Raw genomic sequence first — 20590 nt, 5'->3', positions numbered from 1 at the left:
CTCACAGCACCACTGGACAGCCAGGTTTGCCTGGCTGTCTATGTGCCAAACTCTAGAATATATCTGCCTATCCTCCCATCTAGTAAATAACAAGAGTGACATCCAGGAATCAGCCTGGACAGAGATGGCCCCATTTTAGTTTTACACTGCTAGTTCATTTAATCATGAAACAGATACTGAGTCCCACAGTTGCCTGCACACTGCTTTGTGTATATAAATATTATGTGTATGTGTATAAATGTCTAAACATATATACACATACATATATGCCTAGAAACCAGAATAGGCTCTAAACTGACTTTCACTTGAATGTCAGAATGGTTATGGGCTTATTAAATAAAAACATTTTAAGTGCTTCCATGATGACTCTGAACATCAAATTAAAATGTCCTTATTTTTGGAGACTTTTCCTAATGCTCATGTGTAAATAGAAACCCTGTGTCTGACAGAGAGCTCTGATAGTAATAGCACATTGCCCCCTGCTGCTCACTTTACAAAAAACATCAGTATTTTGTCGTGATAATTTTTACATTTAACATGCCTAGTATATTCTTTGAAATTCATGCCCAACTCCTTTACAAGTTTTTACATCACAAAAATCTCACTATTTTAGTCTCTCAGTCTTCAACCTGCAAATCCAAATTTTGAGCCTTTCTGTGGTAAATGAAGTTCTTACCTAGAAAATTAACAAAGCTTGCCCTCTCCCTCTTCCCCTGCTCCCAGCTAATCCGAGTCAGAATGTGCTGTCAGGAGGCTCCTAAAGCCTACAGTTAAAATGTACCTGTTCTCAAAGAAGCGTCTCTAGTTTACACTTTTCAGTGTAGTCCCCTTCTATCCCATAGTTTTGCCTGGTGGAGTCATCTCAGATTGCCCTTAGTGATGATCTTCATCAGCTCCATTGGGGTTCCACAGACACGCTACAAACCTCCATCAGGGAGGTGGGTACATACAATAGAACCTGAAAGTGCCGAGAGCCGTGACGAGGACCTCAGTCTCCGGCCCTGTGCTGCCTGGCCTGTGAGTCCCAGCATGACTCGGCACACCAGCCAGCTCTAGGACACCCTAGGTGGTACAAGTCTCCTTGGACAGGGATCCCCTGGAAGGGCTGGCCTCCAGGCACACCAGATCATACAGTAAGACCCTTGCCCCAGGTTCCCAAGGCTGGAGAGCTACATTGGACTCTCATCTTCTTCTCAGAGTGCCCTGCAGGAACATATGGCTATGGCTGTCGCCAGATATGTGACTGTCTGAACAACTCCACCTGTGACCACATCACCGGGACCTGTTACTGCAGCCCAGGATGGAAGGGGGCACGATGTGACCAAGGTAAGGATGCTAGTAAAGGATACTTACTCAGATGAGGACCCTAAATCTGAAAGAAGTTGAGTGATTTGCCCAAGTTTACATATATCTAGAATATGTTAGTGTTTTGACAGCAGGTTTGTCTGATTCCAAAGCTCATGAGTTTTCCACTGTGCCTACAATTTTTTTCAGCTTTATTGAAATATAATTAACCTGTAAAAAGCAACACACATATATATATATATAATTATACTGTATATATGTATACACACACATATATATATATAAAACACATATGTACAACACAAAGTATACAACTTGATAAAATCTGATGTATGTATACACCCATGAAACTATCACCACAATAAAAATAATGAATACATCCATCAACCCCCCAAAGTTCCCTCCCTGCCACCACTAGGTCCCAGGCAATCACTGATCTACTTTCTGTCACTATAGATTAGTTTGCATTTCCTAGAATTTCATATACGTGTAACCATACTGTACTCTTTTTTGTCTGATTTTGTTTATTTGGCATAATTAGTTTTGAAACATGTTGCTGTGTGTATCAATACTTCAATTCTTTTTATTGCTGAGTAGTATTCTATTGCGTGGATATACTGTAATTTGTTGACCCATTCATTCACCTGTGATGGACATTTGGATTGTTTCCAGTTTTTGGCTACTGCAGGTAAAGCTGTTGTGAACAGTAGTGTGTCAAGTCTTTGGGGACATAGGCTTTCATTTCTCTTGGGTAAGTTCATAGGAATAGAAGGATTGGGTCCTATGGTATGTGCATGTTTAGCCTTTCAAGAAACTTGTGCCTGTGGTTTTTAACCAGGGTGTATATCACAGTCACCCGGGACTACCTGCAATAGGCATAGTCAGTCCTACTTGGGCAGTTCTGATTCTGGGATGGATGGCTCCCTGGAGAAAGATGGTTCTGAAGCATGGCCTTCAGAGAGCTCCTAGCACATGTGGTGCTTTCTCTATGTCATAAACACATGGGCTGTAAAGGCTTCAGAAAATTCATATAGTGATGTAAGTGAAGTCATCTTAAACAGTAAACTATGTGGGTATTCCTATTTAACTTTCTTTCGTAAAATAACTTTGACATGCTCATGATTTGTATTTGACCATCATAACAATACAATGTCATATTCCACAATAACGTTGTTACAAATACATTGTAATCACACTACACTGGCCTTGGTGCCTGCCTTTTGGGGCAGGCTGTCTTATAAGGTCTAGCATCTAGAATCATAAAGTCATAGGGACATTTGAGCTGGAAGTACCTTCATGGAGGCCATGAAGGATGTATTCATTATTTCCTCTTTTACAGATGATGAAACTGCAGCCTAAGAGCTTAAGGGAAAGTTCAGAATGTATGGATCAATTTTTTTAGATGCCAGGTTTCTTGATTGTCAGCCCCACTTGTGCCTTCACTTGATGGAACTCAAGGAAGAACTATGTAAAATGAAATTTTGAATTTTAATGAATAAGGTTTTAGGGTGATGTTACCAGGTATTATTGGGACAGACCTTTCTGTCATAGAAAATACCTCATAGAACATATCTTCTGTGGTAAAAGGCTCATTGAAATTAGGACAAGACAGATCCTGATCTTGGGCTAGATTTCTTTTTTTTTTTTTTTTTTTTTGCGGTACGCAGGCCTTTCACTGTTGTGGCCTCTCCCATTGAGGAGCACAGGCTCTGGACACGCAGGCTCAGCAGCCATGGCTCATGGGCCCAGCCACTCCGCGGCATGTAGGATCTTCCCGGACTGGGGCACGAACCCGTGTCCCCTGCATCGGCAGGCAGACTCTCAACCACTGCACCACCTGGGAAGCCCTGGGCTAGATTTCTAATGGACTTATTCTTGACTGGAAGGAAAATTACTTTCCTCTTAGAAATGCTAAGGATAGACATAAAGTTAGGCACTTGAGTTAGCCATTCATAAGCTTAATGCTGGATAATAAATAAAGAACAATAAAAATTAGATAAATTATTACCCCCAAGTAACTGCTGATCTAAGCGTTTGGTTGGAAATCTGTGAGAAGCTCTCAAACCCTACTGTTAAGTCTTTGGGTTCAGGAAATCCTGTCTCTTTTTTGAGGCTTAGATATGCCCTCTTCTGGGCACAGACAAGCCAACAACATCTGAACATGAGGAATGTTTGTTTTTCCTTCCTTCTCTGTTTCCAAAAGTTTCTAAATTGACATTTCATGAACTGAAAATATCCAGGCATTAGCACAGTGGGAGATTTTTGTAAATAGAGACCAAATATGTACCCGGCACATTGTCATCCTTACTCACATCTCTTTTTCTCCTTTTCTAGCTGGTGTTATAATAGTTGGAAATCTGAACAGCTTAAGCAGAACCAGTACAGCTCTTCCCACTGATTCCTACCAGATCGGGGCCATTGCGGGCATCATCATTCTTGTCCTAGTTGTTCTGTTCCTCCTGGCGTTGTTCATTATTTATAGACACAAGCAGAAGGGGAAGGAATCGAGCATGCCAGCAGTCACCTACACCCCCGCTATGAGGGTCATGAATGTAGACTATGCCATTTCAGGTGAGACTGGACTCACTAGAGGCATTTTATTCCTTGAAAAATGAGGCTTCATCCTGGTTCTTTGAAACTGAGCATTTTTGGCTGTGCTGCCTGTTGTTATTGTCAATCAGCCTTGAGAAAATTTTATGTTTGGAGAAGATGCATTGTTAGAAATGCGTTTTATGTGACAACAGTGGTAAAATCATCACTGTTGTCTTCTGTGAGGGATTTAAAATTGGATTCATTATATGGTTGCTTTAAGTGTTGGGAATTTCAACCCGGAAGGAGCTTTGGTGGGCACCCAGTCCCAAGCTGTTGTCATATGTGGGCGACAGGGTGGGGAGAGGAGGAGGTGGCCATAATTTTATCGAGGTCATGGAGCAGATCAGGGATGAGGACCCGGTCTTCTGTCTCTGGCCTTGCATTCTTCCAAGGTGCCTTCCAGCCTGTCCTGGGGCACATGGGAATCATTAGCTGCACAGCAACCAAGTTATATAAGAAACAGTTTGGAGGGATAAGCAAGAACCAAGGCTGTTCTTTAAGAAAACTCTTTTGAATCTTCCTTTCTGTCACGAGACCCCATAAAAAGTAAATTTTTAAGTGACACGCTCAATCCTGAGAAGAAGTAACCACATAAGTGAAGAATTTGGGAACTTAAGGTATTTATTAATTTGGGGGCAATCACTGAAGGATTTCAGGTGGGTTACATGTTTATAAATAAAGTGATTCTGGGGGAATCCATAAAGTAGCTGATTTACTTAGTAGTGCACTTCTAGTGTGGAATATTGTGTCAAGAATTCGAGTGTTTAAAAAGAGGAAAGTTACAGCAGAAGTAGCTTCAAAGTGATGCCTTTCCAGCTTCTACAAGCTCCAAAGCAAAGAGCCGTTGTTGGTGGATACTTTCACACTTTTCCAGGAGGCAGGTAGGAAGGCAGATGCCTGCTGCCTCTAGAGGCTTTGCTGCGTATGCAGGGCAGGAGGGGATTCTGTCCCGCCTGTGATATGGAAGCAGTCCAAACATTTGTTCTTGTTATTTTGCTTCCCTCTTTCCCACGGGCATGTAGGGAGCCTGCCATCTTAACCATTTCCTTCTCTTCTGGCAGAAACCCTTCCTCACAGCAATGGTGGAAATGCTAACAGCCATTACTTCACCAATCCCAGTTACCACACACTCACCCAGTGTGCCACATCCCCTCATGTCAACAACAGGGACAGGATGACCATCGCAAAGGTGAGAGGAAATGGTCTAAGCCAGTGAGGGTGGGCAGGGGAGAGAAGAACGAACAAGCATGTATGAGGGCTACTGTTTGCCAGCTGCCGTTCTACGTACATACGTCTATTATCTCATTTATTCCTCTAAACAATCCCATGGGTGTGTATTAGGATCTCAGGTTTACTGACAAAAACCCCTAAGTAATGGGGAATTTAAGTCACTTCCAAACATCGCTTGTGAGTGAGGCTGCCACGAGGTGAGTCATCTCGCTGTCTCTACAACTTGTACTGTTTTCATTGCACTTCTTTGGAAAAATGTTTCTAACATTGCATGAGGTTCTAAAGTAATGTCTCAGACCAAACCTATAGCGGACTCAGGCCTGGGTAAAATTGCCAAGTTTGACTTTTGTGACCACCTGTCTTCTAGTGCCCTTTTCTGGCCACCCGTACTTGAGTAATGACAACAACAATAATATGCATTTATTTCACTTGAACCACATGAAATTGAATTTTTGTGGGTCAAAAATTATCAAATAGAAACAACCTAATACTATGTGACAAGCAATTCTAATCATTTTACAAATTTCTATTTGTAAAACGATTAGAATGATTTAATCTTCACACCAATCCTATGAATCAAGAGTCATTATCCCATTTTACAGATGCCAATAGAGGTTGGAGGCCCCAGAGTGGCTCTTCTGGTACCACCCAGTTCACCCCCAGGTCTCTTCCACAGTGCTCTGAAATCCCAAACATTTCTCTCTTCCAAACTGCACCTGAATTATATTTCCAGTCTCCGTTGTCTAATTCCAGCTCTCTGTTAGAGGAAAACCAAGCTAATTAAATTAATTCAGTTGCAATTAAATTAATGCAGCTGGATTTTAATTATAGTGCCTCATAGTTAAATAGGACTTCATATTCTCCAGAGATTTTGATAGTTATCATACCATTTGTTCTTATTCCCATTCAGGGAGGGAGCAAAGTAGATCATCTTATCCTCATGCTTATGGCTAAGAAAACTGCTAAGAGTGACTCATACAAGATCATACAGTGTTTGATGGGAAAGCTCAGACCAAGAATTTGGTTTTTTCAGTTCAAAGTTCCATGTATGTAAACCCAAGTAAGGTCTAACTGGCACAGAGCGACAGCAGGAAATGGAGGAGTTGCGGCAGTGGAGGGAATGGTTGGGGCCGAGGGACACATCCTCATGCTGCCTCTAAGTCCTGCCAGGTCGGAAGCGGTCACCTTGGCCTCCTGGTGCAGCCTCATGTAAGGACCGGTCCTTGATACATGCCATGGACTTACTTTCCCCAGATGGGTAACACTTCACTGTGCCATATTGTATTTTCTCTTTAAATCTTTTGTTGTTTATATTTTTAACAGTCAAAAAACAATCAGCTGTTTGTGAACCTGAAAAATGTGAATCCTGGGAAGAGGGGCCCTGTGGTGGACTACACAGGCACGCTGCCTGCGGACTGGAAACACGGCGGCTACCTCAACGAGCTTGGCAAGTCCCCCCACTTCCCCACCTTCAAGCATCTTTGTCTTTTAGTCACCGCAAACAGTCACAGATTCATGACAGTGCCAAAGCGATCTATTGAAAACATGCATGGAAAAACAAAGTCATAAGATTATACCTAATCCCTGTATGGGGCTTTTACTGTCCTAAGGGCTTTATTTATTCACCATTTATTGAGTTCTTACTATGAGCCAGGAATTGATAAAAAGAGACAAGGATCTCTGCCTGCTCGTAGCTTACATCCCACCTCTCCATGTATTAACTCACCTAATTCTCACAAGTACTGTTATAGGTACCATTATTATCATCATCATCTCCCTGTTACAGTTGCGAAACTCAGTCATAAAGAGGTTAAGTAACTTGTCTAAGTTCTCAAAGCCTATTAAATGGTGGAGCTGGGATTTGAACCTAGTCAGCTTGGTTCCAGGGTGTGTGCTTCTCTTTGCTCTCTGTTAATCTGAGGCACCCTCACTAGAGGCCCTTCCTCTTTTAGGTGAGGAAATAGAGATATCAATTAGATATCTAATAGTAAGTCAGTGGTTCTGAAAATAGTAAGTCAGTGGTTCTCAAATGTCTGGGAATCGGGACCCTTTCATACACCCTTAAAAGTAATCGAGGAGCCCAAAGAACCCCTGCTGACATGGGTTATATCTGCTGATATTTACCATATTGCAAATAAAATCTGAGAACATCTTAAAGAGCTAGTTATTAATTTATAATAATATTTCATGATAACATAAAATGCATTTTTATGAAAAATAACTACATTTTCCAAAATGAAACAAAAAAAATTAGTGAGAAGAGTGGCACTGTTTAACACTTTTATACATCTCTTTACCATCTGGCTTAATAGAGGACAGCTAGGTTTTCATATCTGCTTCTGTGTTTGATCAGTAGTGATCTTACACTTGGTGTGGCTCCTGGAAAACTCCAACATACACCTGAGAGAGAATGAGAGTGGAAAGGACAAATAGTGTTATATTATGATGAGAACACAACATTTAATCTCGGGGCCCTCCTGCAAAGGGGCTGGGGATTCCTGGACCACACTTAAGGCACTGCTCTGATACCCCATCGAGCATGTGGTGCAGCACCTTATTTTCAGGGAGGAGAGGAATGATATAGTAAGTAGCATGTGTGCAGTGTCTTAGGGGCAGCAAACCCTTTCATATGTATTTATTTGGTGGTAAGGTTGCCAGGAAGTCCCATTAAATTGGAATTTCAGATAAGAAACAAATAATTTTTGTATAAATATATTCCAAATATTGCACGAGGCAAACTTATATGAAAAATTATTTGTTGTTTCTCTAAAATTCAAATTTAACTGGACCTCCTGTGTTTTTATTTACTAAATCTGGCACCCCCTACTGTGTGGGCCCTTCCACAAATCTTGTTTTATAGAGGAATAAGCAAAGAGGTTAACTCTCTTGTCCAAGATTTCATAGAAGGAAGGGGGTAAAATTGGGTCTCACAGTTGGTCTTCTGCCTCCCCTCACTTCGATCCTTCTGTGAATACTGTAGATGTCAATTCACCTGAGCCACATGGAGGAACCAACCCCTGTGGGCTCTGGAATCCTCTCTTACTATGGAAATGGAAATGTTTAAGTAGCAAATGAGTACAAATTCTTAACTTTTATCTGCATTCTTCAATTGATAACCAACATTATCACTAGGATGTGTATTTCTACATACTTAGAGTAAAATTACTTATATACCAGATTCACATTATACTTACTGGTGAAATCACTTAACTTTAGGGAGGTTAATAATCTAGCTCAAAGAAGTACGTGAATTGATAATAGTAAAATACCACCCAGCACTAATGAGGGAAAAGTTCTCTCATTCTATCTCCACTTAATGGAGTTTGTCCTGATTCCAGAACACAACACACAGTCACTGTAATTGTCACATATAAATTTCCCTGCTTTCTGTCTCAGTGAGACCCAAGGGACTGATTATTAGTAACATAAAATCTTCATTGGAAATTCTGGATCTCCTTGGCTTGTTCCCATCCAAAAGTAAGTCTGCATTTAATATCCCTGTAAAGTTGTTGCATAGAAAAAGTCTTTTCTTACAAAGAACAGAATAAGGCACATTATGGATAATGAAGTGTGTAGTAGTTTTAAATGATGGGAAAGTTGTGATGCTGTCTGAAAGAGCCCTGAACTTGACACAAAAGCTGTGAGATCAATTCCTCATTCTGTGATATGACACTGTGCCAGTCATCCTCTCAAGACTGATTTGTTTGTTTGTAAAATAGAGATAAGGATCATGTTCTTGCTCATTGTATGAAGTAGATTAACTGGAGCATTTGAAAGTGCCTGTTCAGGGATTGGGACAGACAGGAGTTTATGAGGAAGCCCACCTGCTTCCTTGTTAAAACTGCACCCTGATCTTCCAGGGCAGAGAAGACGGAATCTGCCCTGAGTGGCTGGTCTCATAGCCCCACTCTCGTTCCCTGATTTACTATCCACCCCGTGTTGCTCCTCTCTTTAACCCCTTGGGGAAGGCTAGCCATTGTACAGCTAAGATCAAGACAGACATTTAACAAGACTTTGCCACAGTTTGGAGATGGCCAAGGGAATTAGGCAAAGAGTAACATAGAGTTCTTTGATTAGGCTGCTGTCAGGCCATAGGCTGCCTATCTTCACCGGGTCCCTTTAAAAAGTCCAGAATCTCTAAGACCACCCTTACTTCTGATACCAACTACAAGTTCAAGTGTCCTCAAGACCACCCACAGGATCAATAATTTGCTAGGAAGACAGAACTCACTAAGAGCTGTTATACTCAAGGTTACAGTTTATCACAGCAAAAAGGTACAGATTAAAATCAGCGAGGGAACAGACACGAGGCAGAGTCCAGGAAAGTTCAAGTGTGAAACTTCCAGTTGTTCTTTCCCAGTGGAATCATAGAAACTGCTAACTTTTCCTAGCAACAATGTGTGACAAACTATTACATATATAGAATAGAAAAACAACAAGGTCCTGCTGTATAGCACAGGGAACTATATTCAGTATCTTGTAATAAACCATAATTGAATATGAAAAAGAATATATATATATATATATGTATATATATATATATATAACTGAATCACTTTGCTGTAGCTCAGGAACTGACACATTTTAAATCAACTGTACTTCAATAAAATAAACTTTTAAAAAAAGTGTTACAGTAACTGAAGCACCATTCATTTATATGGTGCTTCAGAATTTGCAATGCCTTTCCCTATGGTCTATTTCACTTCATGTTCACAACAACCCTGTAAGACTTAGAAGGTGGGTTGTGTTTTCCCCATTTTAGAGATAAGAAAATTGAGGCTCAGCGAGTTGAACATCTTGTGTAAAGTCACGTAGCTAACAAGTGATGAGATCCCAGTCCTGTGTCTCAGTTCTAGCCCTTGAATCAAGTCTACTGATTCATCTGTGCCTCAGTTTCTGCCCCATATTGACCAGCCTTTCCCAAAGTCACTGAAACGAGCAGGAGAATGCTCCGAATGCTGTATAACATTTTTTTAAACTCTTAAGTACTGAAACATCTGGCACAAGTGTTCTGGTGTCGAGGTTTGGAAAGCAGCATCCTTGGCTATTTCCTGCAGTGGGGAGACAGTGGGTACCCAAACCATCTTCTCCAAGGACCTGAGAATATTAGATGAGTTTTCTCTTTCTTTCAGTCCACACTGGATATTTTTTTCTTCCTTTGTTACAGGTGCTTTTGGACTTGACAGAAGTTATATGGGAAAATCCTTGAAAGGTATAGTATAAATTTGAGGAAGAAATACATTTATCAGAACACAATTAAAAAATTTTTTTAACTCAGAGACAGAAATAATTTGTTAAACCAGCGAAAGCGGCACTGTAGGGAAAATGTAGCCTTGTTAGGGGGTTTAATTACTCCAGCAAAGACATGAGCACGTTTGACTGCCAGCAAGAGAGTGAACATAGGTGGATCCTGTTAGAGCAGCAGTCTTGGAGAACCAAGCCTTTGATTTGCTGGGAAAACACTCATAATTCCTTTCAAAGAAATATAGTTTGTGGGGAGAGAGAAATATGAAAATGGAAATAGCAGGGAAAAGAGGAAGAGATCAGCTTGGTTACATGTTCACTGAAGCCTGCTTTTTGGAAGGAATTTGAGTAGTAACTTCAGGTGCCCAGACCTGAGGTTTTACAAAGAAGCCTCACAGCATAGTTGCCTTCCTTACCATGATAATAGTATCTTCTTATGCTCCTGGGGTCAGCAACAGATGGGGTCTTGACTGAAGGCTGTGAGGAGTCAGAGACTATTAGTAAAATAGAGTGGAATTAATTTTATTTGAGTGTGATAATAAAAATGATATCAAATCCATGATGTTTACATTGGTCCTCACCTTAGAGAGGAGCCAAAATTACTTTGTGGATGGGTAATTTTATAGAAGATTCTCTCCAAAATACGTAAAAAATGGATGCCATTATTTTCATTGTTAAAAATTATATATATATATGAAGAAAAATAAGTGATGTGCCCAAGTCAGTAATCGCCAAGAAAATAAATGATGTTGCCCATGAAATAGCATTTGCTTCCCCCCACCTCATCTCTCTTCACAGACCTGGGAAAGCATTCTGAATACAATTCAAGTAACTGCTCCCTAAGCAGTTCTGAAAACCCATATGCCACTATTAAAGACCCACCCGTCCTTATTCCCAAACACTCAGAGTGTGGTTATGTGGAGATGAAGTCACCGGCGCGGAGAGATTCCCCATATGCAGAGATCAATAACTCAACTTCAGCCAACAAGAATGTCTATGAAATTGGTAAGTTTTCCTAACCAAAGAAAGAACCTAGTGAGTGGGAATATTCTTTTCAAACAATTTTAAAGTCCTTGAGAATACAATTGTTGCAGTCCATATACACTGTATTGAAAATAATGGTCTGTATTTGGTGTCAAATGAACTTTTCAGGGAAAATACCATTTAGAAAATTCAAAGTAAGTTTTTTTTTTTTTTTTTTTTTACCTCCCACCCGGTCATCCATCTTTTGTTTTGTAACCATAGTGAATATTTTAGCACGCATGTGGAATAACATATGTATCATATTAGCTAATATGTCAAGTTAGCCAAAACAAATGGTTCAAGTGGATTAAACAGATGTTTCCATTTCCTGATTGCATTCATTATATTAATTTAATGCTTTTAGCAGGATTGGAACATTTTACTTTTAAATTTGTCTATTAGATTAGTAATACTCTCTGATGTGAATCTGATACAAATTGATAAGAATTCAGTTAGTGTTAGAGTTATTTTGATTGCCCCTTGCAAATGCCATTTGAGGAAAGTTAAAACATACCAGAGCTATCCTGGGCAGAGCTATCCTGGGCTAGATAGTAGAGCTTTATATTTTCATTTTTCTTTCTCCATATCTTTCTCAATGTTTATGATTTAAGCCTGAAAAAAATTCTCTACTACAGTTGACCCTTGAGCAACATGGGTTGGAACTGCACGGGTCCACTTATACAGGGATTTTTTTCAATAGTAAATGCTACAGTTCTATGTGATCTGCAGTTGGTTCAATCCAAGGTTGTGAGGCCATGGATAGGAGGGCCAATTGTGAAGTTACGTGTGGATTTTCAGCTGCAGCGTGTTGGGGGGAGGGTGTGGAGCACCCCAACCTTGCATTGTTCAAGGGTCAACTGTACTTGTAAATGAAGTGACTTATTTAATTCTAGTCATTTGTCATTCATTTTAGGCCATAGACATGTCATGGAAAGATACGTAATTATTTTTAAAGTATTAAGACAACTTTTTGAAATGGAAGCCATAATGAACTACATTTATTTCTAAGAAGTCAGTAACAGTTCCCTTTTGAACTGTCCCCTAAGCCCACCACTGTGAGATGGGAACTCAACTGAGAGCCTGAGTCCTGAGTTCTAAAACTGTGCACTTGTTATGTGTTTCCATGAATCAAGTGACCCCCAGAGGACCTCGTTGTTTTACCTGTAGAGGAAGGGGTTTGGACTAGATTATCTCCAGGTTTTTGCAGACAGTGATTCATGTCCAGGGTTTCTGTATATTCCCTTGATGTCTTCATCCCAACCATATAGTCACCCTTTGTTCTGAGCATCGTTTGTGAGCGTCAGTGGGTCTACCAACCACAGAGTAGCCACCTCTATGTGATTATAAAAGGATCATTTGTTTTAAAAAATAATATTTTCTTATATATTTTTTAAAATTAATTAATTAATTAATTAATTTATTGGTTGCGTTGGGTTTTCGTTGCTGCACACAGGCTTTCTCTAGTTGCGGCGAGCAGGGGCTACTCTTCGTTGTGGTGTGTGGGCTTCTCATTGCAGTGGCTTCTTTTGTTGCGGAGCACGGGCTCTAGGCGCGCGGGCTTCAGTAATTGTGGCATGCAGGCTCAGTAGTTGTGGCTCGTGGGCTCTAGAGCACAGGCTCAGTAGTTGTGGTACATGGGCTTAGTTGCTCTGCAGCATGTGGGATCTTCCTGGACCAGGGCTTGAACCTGTGTCCCCTGCATTGGCAGGCGGATTCTTAACCACTGCACCACCAGGGAAGTCCCTTCTTATATTTTTATAAAAGCTCCTCTGGTGTGTTTGATATTTGCAAGGAATGCCATATTCTTTTTTTTTTTTTAATTTCCATTGCTGATCAGTTAATGTGTCCCTGGTTGTCACAGAACCTACAGTGAGTGTTGTCCAAGGAATATTCAGCAATAATGGGCATCTCACCCAGGATCCATATGACCTCCCAAAGAACAGTCACATCCCTTGCCATTATGACCTGCTGCCAGTCCGAGACAGTTCATCCTCCCCCAAGCAAGAGGATGGCGGCGGCAGCAGCAGCAACAGCAACAGTGAATGACACCAAAGGACCACTGGGTAGCCGCTGGAACCCTTTCCAGAACTACAGTTCGGTTCTTCTCCATCCTCGAGTTTGCCACCCTGTGTGAACGTTAATCTGCTCAGTAGGCAATTGTTGGACATGAACCAGAAAGCTCAAAACTGAGGGTGACTGACTGTAGGTCCTTTTTGTACAGGTGGCTCAGAAGGAGATAGCAATGTGATTTCCCATTCTTGTTAGTTTTAGAACTGCACTCATGAAGCATGACTTATTGTAAAATCTTGGCTAAAAGCATGACCGTGCAGGACTCTTTCAGTGACATGGGTTGCAGTGGACGTTGGTATTGTTGCTTGAAAAATTAAAATTTAAATGTTTTCTTTCTCATTTGCATTATAGAGCTGTACCTAGGATTGTGCGGTTTACCACAAAATATACTTCATAAAAGTGTGAATCACTCAGCGTGTAGAAGAAAAAGGGCCATCTTATTGAGTTCTTACTGTTTAACTTCTTTCAGCTGGACTCGGAATTGTAAGGATAATATGAGCCCAGCAGGAACCATTCTGCCAAGTGGCATTACTGGATAGACTCTGAATAAACTCTAGAGGTGGATAGCAAATTTAAATATGAGAACTTTAGACTTCTTTTAGAATGAGGAAATGTACCATTAGAATTACCTTAGAAATGCTAGAATAATTGCAGGAATCAATACGCAAATGTGCCAGGCAGAAGTGCTTCTCCTCTCTATTTGATCCTTGGCCCACTTTAGATACATGACATTATTCTGATTACTGTCCCCATCATACACATTCACCACTTGAGATCCGTAACATATCAATAATTATTTCATAAATATAGAAATGAAATAATTTTATTTTTGACAGATTGGATTGAATGAGTGTATAATGATTGGAAAAAGTTGTAAATTTTAGGTGTAAGATGATGCTTAAGTTTTGTAAACCATTAGTAATACAGGCTGTAATATAGAATTAGCAGAAAGTTTTGGTTAATTTTTCCCTAGAAGTGACCGAAATATTTTTGTGCATATTTGAGAAAAGGGCACTTTCCTTTTATTAATTGTTGATTTAGAGAAACTATGCTTAAGCTGGTCTTTTGCATTGCTAATATGACATGTACCCCATTTTTCATCAGTTTGTATTTCCATTTTTAAGTTGTATATTCTATGTTTTGTAGTGTTTGGATTGTTAATGAAAAAATATTATATGTTTATTGTTTCTTGTGTTATGGCTACTTTTGTTTTTGCTTGAGAAAAATGCACTGTTCTTGTTTCTTTTGGAGGGAGGAGATGAAAATATATAAATCAAATCCATTAAAATTGGTCATTACTAAAATAGTACAGTAACCACAAGTGCATGGCTTATAATGGAAATAGAGAAGCTTTTTAATATTCTGAAATGGGGTTCCTTTAGATCCTGAGTCTTAGTTAAACCAAAGGGGAAGGGAGCAGGGAGACACTGTTACTGAGAAAGTACCACAGACTGGTCTTACTAAAGACCTTCATTAGGGTGATATGATTGATCATCCAAACTGGAACACTTCTGAGAGTAAGTGAGGGCATTATGAACAAGTATCCTGCAGTGGGCTTAAATGTGGGCTGTTACAGGCAAACCAGAAGAGATGTTCATCCTGGGCATACTTATGCAATAACATTTTTCACTCCAAGATAGTTATCTCAAGAGGATGCTGATACATGATGCAAGAAAGCCAGTTTCTCTTTGACCTCCCTGAGCAAGCTGAAGGGCTGAAAGGCTGAATGAGGAAGCAACTTCATAAGAGAAAACAGTGGTCATCAATCTTTTAAAGACATGAAATGCTACTTGGTGTCCTACCTCAGTGAGTCAAGTCACAAATATGTACTGCACCCCTGTTCTGCCATTAGCATACACAAGGCATTGCACCCGCCAGCTACTGAGTTGGGATATCCAGTGCTTTCCTGTCGCACACCTGCACCTGTGATGTTCGTTTGGTCAGGTGGATGAGAGAACAAACACACTTAGAACATTCACTCCTTTGATGGCTGTTTCTTTCAGGGAACTCCAAAGTTAATTCAAGGAAATGGGGACTCGCCTGGAACACACCTTAGAAACAATTGATTTATTCCAACAGTTACCTGCTGGTTGGCCCTTTGTTCTAGGCGATAGACATCTAATTGAGACACTTGTGGGTCAGTAGCCACAAAGAGTCCTTTTTGGTTAGAAAAAAAGAAGACATCTTTCCCCTTCTTTTTTAAGATTCATCTCTTCAGAGCTCCATGGTAAGTTGAGTTTCCCCATTACTCCCTGGAGATAAGTTAAAAAAAAGAAAAAAGAAAAAGAAAGAAAAAACAGTTTCTTTTCTCATTCCACTATTAAAAAAGAAAGAAAGAAAGCTTCATGTCCAAAGGCAACAGCAATGTAAGTAGAAAACCTGGGCAGCAGATGCGGATCCAAAAGGGGCACTGCCATCCCTCCCTGTGCAATCTTTCTGACAGATCTCTTGCTCAGGATGGCTGCTGTCCTGAGACAACATTTGTACCTAAGGCAATTCTTACTTATTAGGGTTCACTCAGGATTTTTCAAACAACAGAACACACATAGCATGTTGGATGTCGTAAAACTACATGTTATATTTGGAGAGGTCTAGTTGAGAGATCAAAATTTTCTAGATACTTTCATATAGACTTCGGTAAAGAGAGAAATACTTTTGTCAGAATGAGAATTAAAGACAAAAAGACCTGACAGTTTTTTCCCCCTGAAATTACAACCTTTTGGACTTTTCCAGATTAAATATCAAATTTAATTTAATGGTGATGTTATTCGTCTTACATAGTGAAGCTATTCTCATGACCTTTGAACCCATATTAATTTGGAATCCTAAAAATAATCTCTTCCCTATACCCTGTAGAGGTCAAAGCAGTGAATGAGCTTGGCGACATGCAGCAAAAGCCATTCATGTAGGAATGTCAGCCAAACTATTATACTTTCCCTAGAGGTTGATATATCAGAAAATTTATAAACTATTTGTGTTTCTATATAGATACATCAAAACTGGCCCAAATGATAGTTTGTGTGCTTGCTTTAATAGATAGAATGTTATTTGTAGTTAATTATATGATAAGGAATATTTCATAACTATTTACAATGTTTGATATAGATTCCTCTCCCATGCTATAGCAGTAATGTTAACAGGGAGCTTAATGTGTTTATCATTATCTCTATGGAAAATTATTCATCGATTTCAGGAAAACCAACATAGAATTTTATAATAGGACAGTTGTAACCTGTCCCATCCAAATCCATTAGCACAATAACTATGTGCTGTGAGAAATGCAAGCAACTTTATGAAAATGTGATCATGTTGACCCCAAAGAGCCACAATAGTAGTTATCAATTATTGGGATTTTTAAACTATAAATATTGCAAGAGTTACACAAGAATATTGCAATACCAGTTAGAATTCATGTCAATGTTAGAAGTCCACTTACCACTTAAAATGAAATGAAATCATAAAAAAGTGAGTTTTAAGGTTATGTTTTTAAAATAATGGATTTTCTATCTTTGAATAACATGTCTCAATTATTCACATTAACTATTTAAGAGGTATGCTGGTCTTAAAAACTTTATGTCATGGACGTATACCTAGATGTGTAAATGTGAATCACATGGTGTGGATGGGTGCTTGTCTAGTAACTAAAGATGTATGGCCAGCTGCCCTTTTAGGGTCCTCTTAATACTGGTGTCCTTACACTGGGTCTGTTTATTCTAGTTCAGTATTTAGTCCAGGCTTCCTTTTGTTATGAACAAATCGCAATATATATTTTATATATATATATATATATATATTTTATAATTTTTATAGGAAAAAAATTAAAACACATTAGGATTTTCATGATTGTAGCAAACAAAAAATGCTTTCAGTATTAAAATATCTCTTTTCCAAAGATGATTAAACTTTCAACAGTATTAGCCTACATTGTCATTTATATGACCAACTGAGTTTATAGATTAATGCAATAAACTTTCTAATAAAAAACTTTAAAGTGGTGTTTATTTCTATGTTTGATTCTATTGTTAATAAAAGAGAAGAAAACCCTTTTCCTACTGGCAAAATTAGTATTTTTTCATGTGTGGCCCCATAGCACTTTATATATACATTTAAAAAATTATTATATTTTATTATATGTAATTGCTTGTGTACATGTTTTTTCTCCTGATCACTTGTTCTTTAAGGACAGAGGCAACATTTTATTCATATCCGGATCCCTGGAACCCAGGTTAGTGCCTGAGAGTTGGGTCTCTGTAAAAAACTTCAGGTTATCTTATGTGGATTTGCTTTTTAAATCTCAGTAGCCTGTTAGTGCTTCATTTTATAATTAAAAATTTTTTTGAAACTCTCACTTTATAACACTGTGTTCTAGGGATCAGATATGAATAAAACATTGCTGCTTCTCTCAATAACTGTTTATTTTACTGAGGACCTGGGTGCCAAGCACAGTTGGGGATGCAGAGAAATAGAAGACATGATCTCAAGTAGCTATTATTTCGTTAAGGAAATGAAGCATCTTATTAGCTGCGTGACCTTGGTAAGTTACTTGACTTCTCAGGACCTTGGTTTCTATATTGTAATATGTTGGAAATAATAGTACTTATTTCAAGGGGTTTTGTGAGATTTCAATAAATTTATACATACAAAACACTACTATGTATCAGTGCCCGATACATAGTGGATAGCTGGTAAATGTTAATTATCATAATTATTATGAAAAATTAGCTAATGTGAGCCAGTTTGCAATAACCAGATAAGTGATGAAGCTGGTAAATCAGAAGTGAGCATTTAATGAATATTATAAAAGCTACATGTTTGTGGGACCATATCCTGATCTATTTTTGTACTGCAAAAACATTCCGTACATATTTTATTTCTAGAGGTGTAACTTAGGAAAACAGTAATAACATAATTTCATCTTCCAGTAATATGCTATCTTCCTAGAATTTGAGACTGATTTTTTTAACATCTTTATTGGAGTATAATTGCTCTACAGTGTTGTGTCAGCCTCTGCTGTATAACAAAGTGAATCAGCCATACGCATACATACATCCCCATATCCCTTCCCTCTTGAGTCTCCCTCCCACACTCCTTATCCCACCCCTCTAGGTGGTCTCAAAGCACCGAGCTGATGTCCCTGTGCCATGCAGCTGCTTCCCACTAGCTGTCTATTTTAATCAACATTGTGAAAATGACTATACTACCCAAAGCAATCTACAGATTCAGTGCAATCCCTATCAAACTACCAATGGCATTTTTCACAGAACTAGAACAAACAATTTCACAATTTGTATGGAAACACAAAAGACCCTGAATAGCCAAAGCAATCTTGAGAAAGAAAAACGGAGCTGGAGGAATCAGGCTCCCAGACTTCAGACTATACTACAAAGCTACAGTAATCAAGAGAATGATTTTTAAACTTTGGATGTGGGTTTGTGGGAAAATGGTGACCTGCCCTCATATTCCCATCCTGGAGAATACAGCCATCCAAAAAAGTCAAGGGCTGACCTTGGCAACCTGAAGAGGTTCCACACACAGTGAGACATCAAGTCCTTGAAAGAAGGTGCAGGTTGAAGGCAAAATGTAAATGGGAGTGGCTGGGAGTTGATGGGGCTGCACTATGGGGAAGGGAGTGTGGGGAGAGCCAGCTAACCTGGGGGATACACAGAAAGTAAGGGAAGAATGTCTCTGCAGTTTGCATTATGCAGCAGTGAGAGAGACTGACTGTTTCCGAATGATGGCATCTCAGGAGGGATAGTTTCCATGTTGGGCTAAGGTCAGCCTATCCCATCTTGGACTTGTGAACTGGGTCTTCTGTCAGTTATATTAACAGGGATTACTAGCTGCCAATGAAGGAAAAATCCCTACTCTGACTGTCAATACACAAGAAAGAACCAGAGAGATCCACAGAAGTGTTGAAAACCAGCACACTATCAACATGAATCGGCAGAGAAAGATCGCACGCCACTTCGTGGGAACATGCAGCCCAGTCAGAAGGAAAAGAGGCTGACCTGGAAAACTATGATAAGCCTCTATTATGGAGATGGAGCTACTGTGGAAAATGGAAGAAAACCTAGATTTAAAATGGTTTAAACTCTTAAAAGGATATAATTATAGGACCAGAGTGAGTTTCCTGGAACTGAAATGAATGATTTACCAATTTCAAAATTTAAAATTTTAAATTTTAAAATTTAATAGAGGCTGAATTCATGTTTTGGAAGACAAAATGCGATCAAGAGAAAATTTCAAAAATGGTAAATATGGGTGAGGGAACCAGGAAAGACTCGTCCAAGAGACCCAATTTGAACCAGCTGCTGATCCAGAAGGAAAAAAAAAAAACTTGGAGAAGTAGTAATCAAAGAAATAATAGAAGAAAAATTCCATAATCTATGCCCTTGCATACTGTGAATCTTTCAGACTCTTAGATCTTTCTTTCAAATATGAAAGGATCTACTGGGCTAATGAAAGAGAATTAATGAAAAAAATATGGAGACACAAATCCTAGTGAAATTTCTGAACTCTAAGGCTAGAAAAATAATTAGAATGGTACAAGTAGAATTAACAGAGTGTTTACAAAGGAAAGATAATTCTATTGAATAGTGAGAGTGTAGGGTGGGAGCAGACATGGGAAGGAGGCCAAGGTGGGAAAGGGCAAAAGACTGCCTGACAAGTTCTCCTGCTGCAACAGCAGCTACCCTCTTCCTAGGACAACATGGCTACTTGACAGCAGATTGTTAAATAGCCCCCATTCCATTCTGTTTGAAATCTCTGACCCAGTTAGCATAGACCAGGAAGAGACAGTGACAACAGGAAGAGGAAAGGGAGCCTATGTGACAGACTGGCACAGGATAAGCTGGAAATACCAAAGCACCAGCTAATCATCCTTTACTGAATTCCTATTATGGAATCAGCAAAAGTGTACATGGCCATTGGCTTATGGTGGGTTGTTCTTTCTCCTATATTGATGTCCTGAACTTCTTTACTGATGATAAAGCAATAGAAAAATCCATATATGCCAACGAGTGGCCAATCTGCCATGGTATATTGATGATTGGCATATGATTGAAAAGTTTATGAGACAAGTGATCTTGCAATACCTAAGGGCAGAACTTGAAATCCATTAATTTCT

At 39.3% G+C, this 20590-nt stretch overlaps 1 protein-coding gene across 4 annotated transcripts in view; it reads left to right on the top strand.

Moving 5' to 3' along the window:
* Positions 1–15804, top strand: part of MEGF10 (multiple EGF like domains 10) — a 367277-nt gene extending 351473 nt beyond the window's left edge. For all 4 annotated transcript variants that reach the window (XM_049707232.1, XM_033405823.2, XM_049707231.1 and 1 more), the window contains 7 exons: positions 1198–1326; positions 3640–3876; positions 4959–5086; positions 6451–6574; positions 10295–10339; positions 11170–11376; positions 13256–15804. In XM_049707232.1, the coding sequence (XP_049563189.1) occupies positions 1198–1326; positions 3640–3876; positions 4959–5086; positions 6451–6574; positions 10295–10339; positions 11170–11376; positions 13256–13440 (1055 nt within the window). In that variant the 3' untranslated portion in view covers positions 13441–15804. The remainder of the gene's footprint in view (positions 1–1197; positions 1327–3639; positions 3877–4958; positions 5087–6450; positions 6575–10294; positions 10340–11169; positions 11377–13255) is intronic.
* The last annotated feature ends 4786 nt before the right edge of the window (positions 15805–20590 follow it).

Source organism: Orcinus orca, chromosome 3, assembly GCF_937001465.1.
Source record: "Orcinus orca chromosome 3, mOrcOrc1.1, whole genome shotgun sequence".
NCBI lineage: Eukaryota > Metazoa > Chordata > Mammalia > Artiodactyla > Delphinidae > Orcinus > Orcinus orca.
Note: the sequence above shows the minus strand (reverse complement) of the source record. Positions and strands in the feature narration are given on the sequence as shown.